This window comes from Stegastes partitus, unplaced genomic scaffold, assembly GCF_000690725.1.
Source record: "Stegastes partitus isolate 25-593 unplaced genomic scaffold, Stegastes_partitus-1.0.2 Scaffold1622, whole genome shotgun sequence".
NCBI lineage: Eukaryota > Metazoa > Chordata > Actinopteri > Pomacentridae > Stegastes > Stegastes partitus.
In genome coordinates this window covers 125470-133679 of record NW_007579353.1, presented here as the reverse complement: position 1 = coordinate 133679, position 8210 = coordinate 125470, and the positions used below count along the sequence as shown (strand labels likewise).

The 8210-nt window shown below is 42.4% G+C and overlaps 1 protein-coding gene across 1 annotated transcript in view; it reads left to right on the top strand.

Moving 5' to 3' along the window:
- The window catches only part of LOC103371635 (heparan-alpha-glucosaminide N-acetyltransferase), a 23396-nt gene that overhangs the window by 13210 nt on the left and 1976 nt on the right, over positions 1-8210 (top strand). Inside the window, exons 13-18 of the mRNA XM_008301026.1 lie at positions 232-353; positions 989-1112; positions 1224-1310; positions 2384-2461; positions 6599-6669; positions 7775-7887. Of these exons, the coding sequence (XP_008299248.1) occupies positions 232-353; positions 989-1112; positions 1224-1310; positions 2384-2461; positions 6599-6669; positions 7775-7887 (595 nt within the window). The remainder of the gene's footprint in view (positions 1-231; positions 354-988; positions 1113-1223; positions 1311-2383; positions 2462-6598; positions 6670-7774; positions 7888-8210) is intronic.

Here is an 8210-nt window from a genome sequence, read left to right as displayed (position 1 = left end):
AAACTATATCCATTCTGCAAAACATAAATATTTGCACCAAAAATCCACTAATTAGTGCCATAGAAATCAACATTTCCATCCGTCTAGCTGCCAGTATAGTTTTAAAAAAAGCTGATTCGTTGTGTGCACCTTGTATTGACAGAACATACACCAAAATACACTTTAATGTTAAAAATGCCAAAGACACAAGCAGTTTTCTAACTCAGTTTTTCACGTTTGTGTGTGATGCAGCATCACTGGTGGAACCCTGCCCAGGATGTTTTCCTCTATTGGCCACAGTGGCTGATTATCATCCTGCTGGAGACTCTGTGGCTGTGCATCACTTTCCTCATGCCTGTACCCAACTGCCCCACGTAAGTCCAAACAAGGCTCCCGCTGTCGTGTAACCAGCCCAGCACAATCTGCCCATTAATCCACTGTACACATATGCTAATAGTATAAATTTCATCCGTCTCTTCATGCTGTGATAATCTCCAGTCGGGGCTGCTGCGCTGCAGCGGAGGTGTTAGTGTGCACCTTGTGTTGCAGGTGTTATGAACCGCCGTGATTTATGGGCCCGTGGTAGATGCTTCAGAGGGCATAATTAGCCAATCTCAGTCTGTCATGTGCAATAAGAGGAGCGGAGGCAGAGGATCCATCTTCCTCGCTCTGTGTCCTCTGTGTTTTTCCCCGTCTCTGTGACCCCGCATGGCGTCACATTTAGAATACTATGGGTTCAAACTGTAGGATTTTTCCCAGAGCTTCTGTGTTTTTTTTCTCCCTCCAACGTCTGATTGATTTTTATTTTCACTGGGATGTGAAGACGTGTGGTGAATGAATCTCAAGACACAACTGTCAGAGTTTAAAAACAAGAGGTGATCTTTGGTGTGAGATAAAACACTGAGCTTCCTTTGGTTAAATCTGTAGTTTATATTTTATCATACTTTTATAAATCTACATAAAACTGAAGTGTTTTTATCTACTCTAATTTTGTACTTTTTGTCATCAGCGGGTATCTAGGAGCTGGTGGAATCGGTGATAACGGTCTTTACCCAAACTGCACCGGAGGAGCAGCAGGATACATTGACAAGTGGATGTTTGGTGATAACATGTTCAGATACCCCACATGCAAAGTAAGGAGCTTTTTCACACACTAGTCAACGATCTGTCCACCACAAAACAATGCATGAAGAGTTATAAACTTGATTTTTAAATTTTTTATTTTTTATTTTTGACTTTTCCAGGAGCTGTATCAGACCACACAGCCCTTTGACCCAGAGGGGGTTCTGGGTACAATCAACTCCGTTGTCATGGGATTTATGGGGATGCAGGTGAGAAGGATCATTTATTTCTTCCTGTGATGACTCAACAAGTGGGACAAGAGTGTTTTAAAGATGTATCTCACGGGCTTTTATACTATGTTCAATCAATTTTCTGATAAGTTGGCGTATTTTTGGTTCTAAATGCATGACAAATGTCCCTCTTTTTATATTAAAAAAGAAAAATCTTCAAAAATAAAAAAACAATACCTGTCACCTAAACCAAATGGTCTGGGGTCCACAAGACCCCAAAAGTCATGAATAGGATTAATATTAACAGCCTCAGGTTTGTAGTTTGTAGTTCCTGCTTGTGTACATTGTTTCTCTTGTTTCTTCATTGCAATGTGTTTTCAATTGAATTTACATATATTTGTTTAATTACTTTTAAAAAAAAAAAAAACAGATTTCTTTACACACTTTCATATTTGACCCAAATGTAATTTGAACCTATGTAGCATTTGTAGATCTGCTAGCTATGTGATCATTGCTCAGTTGAAACATAGAGTCTATTTGACAGTGAGACTAACTCACTACTTAGTAAAAGTTATGTGAAAGACATTTTCCCGCTCACTGTGCACAGCTGCCCTCCTTAACTGACTAAATGTTGTCAGAAAGTGAGGAGAGAGCTTTCGGTCTTTAGACCTGAGTCTCTGATGGCGACTGTGTCACTTATAACCATTTGGGTTGTGGGAAGTTGCCATGCAAAAGCAGCCGCATTTCTCAATTCCCAGTGGACGGTTAGCTCTGAGCCCTTCAGTCAGCGAGTCTTAGACGACACGCCAGGTGTCCGCTGCCCTCCTCTGTGTTCGTCCACGCTAATGTTCTCAGCTGAAACATATTCATCATCACCAAATTAATCAGAGGGTGCGGATGTCTTACACCCCACATCTGGCTCGACAGGATAGGAGAAATGTGACCGCCACGTCAGGGACGCGGCATCGACAGCCACATCCCAGGCATATTTGGTTACCCAAGGGCAAATACACGGACACACTGGCCGCGGGTGTTTATGTGGTATTTCTCATTAAATGCATGAGTGAATGATTCGTGGTATCTGTGCTTATCGCTGCCTCTTTTTTCCACAGGCGGGGAAAATTATAATTTTCTACAAAAAGATGAACATCCACATCCTCTGTCGATTCCTGGTGTGGGCCGTTTTCCTGGTACGGTACATCGTGTGGAGGTTTTACACATTGCTGCTGTAGTGAATGAACATAAAAGTCAATTGATAATTTGAAACCAAGACAGCAAATCACTTTAAACATCGTCCTGCCCCTATGACTCACGCAGAGCTGAGCACTTTTATGGTCTCGGTGTTTTACTTCGCCTTGCAGGTAAACTCTACGGCGTGTTTTCCAGCCACTCGGGTATTAGTCATAACTGCCGAAGCCATTCATTAGCAGGACTTAGTAGAGGACATGTGTGTGATCTCAGTACAATTAAACAACATCCATGTGTGGCTGTGTTTCCGGGCAGACATGGGTATCCAGCGCCTCGGGGGGATACACACTGTCTCTCGTTGCCTGTCTGTGCCTCACATGTGGTTTTAGATTAGGAGAGTTATGCATATTACTTACAGTCTGCTGCAAGTTTAAAAGCATCTGCAGAGCGTGATCAGTTTAGGCACCTGCACGCAAAGTCTCAACAAACAGACCAAATACTTGACACTTTTGATAAAACAATGGATTAAGATTTATTGAAATACATAATAAAAGGTCAGATTTGTTTGAATAGCTTTTGAGTTCATATTTGTTTTCGGTTTGTGCTCATACTGGGTGGTCTCAAAACACAAAGAAGAGCCAAGCTGGACCCCATTTCATTTGGAGGGGGAATGCGTCCCTCAGGGAGAAGCCAAGTGTTACGGGAGATGGCTTGTTTTGCATTTCTAACCCTGTGACAGGAGGCTGCTAGTCTGCTCTAACAAGACTGACTGACAGCCGTGCAGAAAGGCCAGGCTTTAGCTGAACTGTGCTTTTTTTTAAATGCACATTCTGTGAGATGCTGCAGAGATGTAGCTCGTTTGTAAAATGGGGTTAGTAGGAGCCTGCATGCTGTGGAGGCAGACACCCTGAACTGGCAGTCCTGTGACCTGGAGCGATGATGGAGCTGGAAGAGCTGGCTGCATCACCCAGCCTTTGAAATCAAACTGTGCACGATGAAAAGGAGGGTACACTCAGCCACAGAAAGAACACTCAGAGGCAGCGGTAGATGGTCTGAAGTCCTGTCATTCCTGTATATGTCTCTGCCTTTTGTGCAGCTTTGGATATCAGCTTCCTTTACATGGTCATGTGTATTTGAATGTGGTTTGTTTATCTGACCCATGTGCTGAAACCACACTGGCGGTTATTCGGTTAAGGAAACAATCTAATGAATTAACATTGTCTTATCTGTGCTATGGATGTCATGTAGTCAGGTTTGTCAAGTCGATTAAAGTTTATTTTTATAGCCCAATATCGGGCACAAAATCTTAGTGGGATCTAAAGCAATGTTTTCTTTAACCAGAAAAATAATATGAAGAAAAAATGCCCCAAAAGCCTCAGCATGTGAAAAAAACTGCCATGCCAGCATCTGATTAGCTCCTTTCAGACATGAGATATGTAATGTTGGTGGCTTCATCACTTAAAGTGGTGATTCTTTTACATTACAAGTGCAATAAGCAAGATTTTCAACATAAGTAGCATTCATGTAACGGTATACAACTGTCTGCTATGTAAACAAAAGTGGAGTAATTGTGTCCTTAGCAGAGAATAAAGTCACACTCTCGCTCTCTGTGTTGTAATCTGAGCTTCTCTGCTTTATGTTTTGGCGGCCAGTACAGCGGTGCGTGGATGTAAGGGCGAGTGAGTCCCTCCCTTTGAAACATTTGGCCCTCCTCGCACTTATAAACAAACCAAGAGAGACTCTGGAAAATCAAAAGTGCAGTCCAGTGTTCAGACGGTACCCTGAAAACCAAAGAATTTAAACTAAAGTGTTTTAAAAATGTTATTTACCAAATTTATGTGCACTTGTTTCATTTTAGTTCTGCTGTTTTGAGGCTCTCCATTGGTTTTCTTGTTCTCTCGTGTCTGTTCTGCTCCAGTCTTTGTTGGGCCATGATAGTGTCCGCCACGATATGCGCAAAATTGGACCATCAGTACGTTGTAACACCGTGCGTGCCTGTCTGTTAATGCAGCTGTATGCAGCTCAGATTTGTGGCGTGTCCAAAATTATGCAAAAGCGTTACAAGGGCCGACCAAGTGAGGTTGGCAACTTTTACAGAAGAATGACCAGGTGCTCTGTCAGACATGAGACTGACTCGTTCAGATGCTATAAGTCAAAGGAGTGCAGGTCTGAAAGGGGCTTTTGAGGTTTTTGTATTTGGGCTTAGCAGAGCTTTGAGCTAATATTAGCCTGCTCGCATGCTCACGACAACAATGTTAACCATGCTGATGTTTTGCAGGTACCGTTGAGGCCACTCGGGTGCTGCACACAGATGATTTTATTGACACTCTTGACTGATACAAAACTTTCCTTTTGAACACATAGTCTATTTATTTCCCTTATTCATTTATCGGGTCAATTAAGCTCAAGTATGTTTTCCATATTACATAACAAACAACTACGTACGGAACCACGAGCAACTAATGCAGCAACAAAAACTGTGTGGACAAGATGCATATATACAAAATACACATCAGGGCTAACTGGTTTCCAGTGGTATGTTTACCAATACTAATGTAGTAAATCCAGTATAAAAAGACCAAAGAATGGGCAGTTTGTGTTTGTGAGTCAGGAAAAACCTGTTTTCTATATGTGAGGATCAATTGAAATTCTGTTTGAGAATTTAATGTCATTAACCTCAATTCTTAAATGACAAATCTCCCCCATTTTGTCTCCTGGTGTTGAATCTTATTGACTATCATTGTGCAGTGAGTGGCTGGAGGGAGGTGAAATAAATTAGATCCATTTGGCTTCTCCCAGAGGTACAGAGTGATAAAGTAACACATGATGAAATAAATAAACATTAGGCCTTTATGTTTTTTTCCCCACCCTATATCTATCGGTTAATGCTACATAGATGATGTGGAGGCTACTCAAGATTATGATGTTGGAGATGATATATATTCAACATCATAAAGTGTTTAGTGATGGATCAATACAGGGACTTAAAAATCCTAGTTAATTGAAATAATGAATCACAATAAAATAGATTTTCTCACATTGCAGTGGTTGACAGAGAGCAGACCATTTTTATTGATCTTAGGAACAGATACAGACCACGAATAAGGAATAAACCCAACATATAGTCCGCTCACGAGTTCTGCACATGTATATTTGCTTTGGTTTCTTTAATCTCGGTGGTTTAATCTATTTTTAGTCATGTTTTTTTACCAACACAGAAGGCAAAATTAGTTTTAGCGATTGGCCTGCTACTGATATTGACTTTTCTAATGCGATTTCGGCTCAAAGGGGAGGCAGGAAGCAGAGCTGAACTGCCTCTTGTTTCAGACATGCGCTCTTGACATTAGCAGGTCTGCTCTTTGGAGGAGGAAACTCATTACTGCATGCGCCCAACCTCAGGACTGGTATTAAACACAGGAGGTCCGCAAAGAGCCAGAAAGTGTTGATACAGTAAGGGCAGGTTTTTACACCACGGTTCACTGTAGTTTTGAGGTGGACACATATTCAGGGGCAGTCATGCATCTTCCTCATAATAAACAACAGCCCCCGTTAATTAAAGTCCAACGATCAGGCTCCAGAAGTGAGAGATTGAAATTGAGCGATTGCCCCACATACCAGCCCCATCCCACATCCTGCTGCCTGGATAGCCTGGAGACTCAATCCAGCCCCAGCTAGGCTATTTCCACACCATCGATTCTGTCATCTATACACATGATGGATATCCACCAAACGAGCATGTCTGGATTCTGATCCACCGCCCCGGCTTTCTCTCTGGAGCACAAAATGTTTCTTCGTGCATCTAAATCACATGTAAAGGCGAACAGATGTGACAGTGCTGATGTAGAGTTCATCAGATCGTATGTCATTAATCCATATTGTGAGTAAATAAGACCATATAGTCAATCAGGCCTCAACTGGGGTGTGAAGAGCATAAAGTTGTGAGCAATTCATACATTTTTTACCATCTTTCAGCTCCTTGTTTTGGCTCCAGTGTGTGTTGATGCTTGTTCGTCTGACTCTCAGATAATCGGTTAATCTGCCGAACCTGCTTGATTGTGTTGCCTCACGTTTTAGCAGCCCGATACAGATTGCTTTATCGTCCTCCATCGATTTGAAATCTGTTTCATTTCCACCCTCAGGGAATCTCTGCAGCCATCCTTTCTAAGTGCACACGAGACGGAGGATTTATACCTGTCAATAAAAACCTTTGGTAAGTGCTTCCTGACCCTCTAAATCCAGCCACTTTTCCTCACAAAAGAAAAGGATGGGTTTCCAACAGGCACAAATCAAGGCTGCTAAAACACGCGTTTACTTACCTCCAACGACAGCTACGACTGTAAATAATCACCAGGGCTGTCGGGAGTGTGAGGTGGAGCGGTTATACATCCTCCCAACATGATCGCTCTTCCTTACGGCCAGCGAAATAAAGCATGCTTTTTCCTCTCCGCCCCAGAAGCATTGGCTACACATTTTACCAGCTCTGTGTGATGGAAAGCGATCAGGCTCTGGGAAAAGTAACCGTATAACCACAGTGGCGTCTAAGTGCTCCCGAACTATCACATGCCTTTTTGGAAAAACAAAGCATGGCACCCTAATAAATGTTTGTAATGATTTTGCATGAAATATTGCGCAATTACTGCCTCAGACATAGATTACTTTACGACCTGTGCATTTGCTCCACTCCCACGTTCCCCTTAATATGATGTGAATCATTTTAATGTTGCAGCAGGAAGAATACCATTTCATCTGTGATGTGTAAGCAAATTCCTCATGATGTTCCACTGGGGCTCCCGCTAACGCCACGCTCATCCCTCGCTATTACCTGCCTGGCTTTTATAGGCAGTTCATCATGCACAGGTTATTGAGCTCTTGAGTACAAGTCCCTGCCTGGATGTCTAGAAGTAATTAACTCTCAGCCAAGAGTCCTTTTTGGCCCCACTTCAGCTGAGATAAAAAAAAAAATAAAAAAAATAAAAAAGCCCACTGCAAGGAGGCAGCCATTTTAAATCGGATGGTATTTCATCAAACATTCTTGCACTTAGGAACAGACAGGAACATGGCTGGTTGGCACAGCTCCACGGGGCACATGCCAAAGATCCACTGCTGATGCTTTAGACCAGTCCAGCAAACTGTCCCACAGTTTGTTGGATTGGCTCGAGACCCCTGGGTGTTATTTATCTGCAGCAGGGGATTGATAGACTAAGTGTGTTTACACCCTTGTTCACACCCTACAGTTAACATTTTAGTGATGCCCGAATGTACAGAGTAAACCATTGCCGTTGGTGTAACGTGTTGCTGATGGTGTTTCTCTGCAGGTCGCTGTCCTATGTGATGTGTATGGGCTGCTTCTCTTTCCTGCTGCTGGGAGCCATGTACTTTGTCATTGATATGAAGGGCTGGTGGGCTGGACAGCCATTCATATACCCAGGTACTGAATAACCATTACCCAGGGCACTCTGTATATATGCTGTGCTTTAGCTGAAATGAAAAAACCTCAGATACACAATTAGAACATGATTGCAAACCTTGAATACGCCGAGAAATTAATTTAATGTCTCAAAGCAGTTATAATTAAAGGTGAATTGTGGGAACTTTGCATATAAATGAATGTCTGGTGCATTCAGGTCCTTGGTAAACAGGTTCATGTAGTGCTGATTAAGTCTATTAGCAGCAGGTAAAGCTTATATTTCACCAGTAGTGTAGTCTTGCATAGTCAGACCATTCTGTGCTGCAGAATGGTCTGACTTTCCC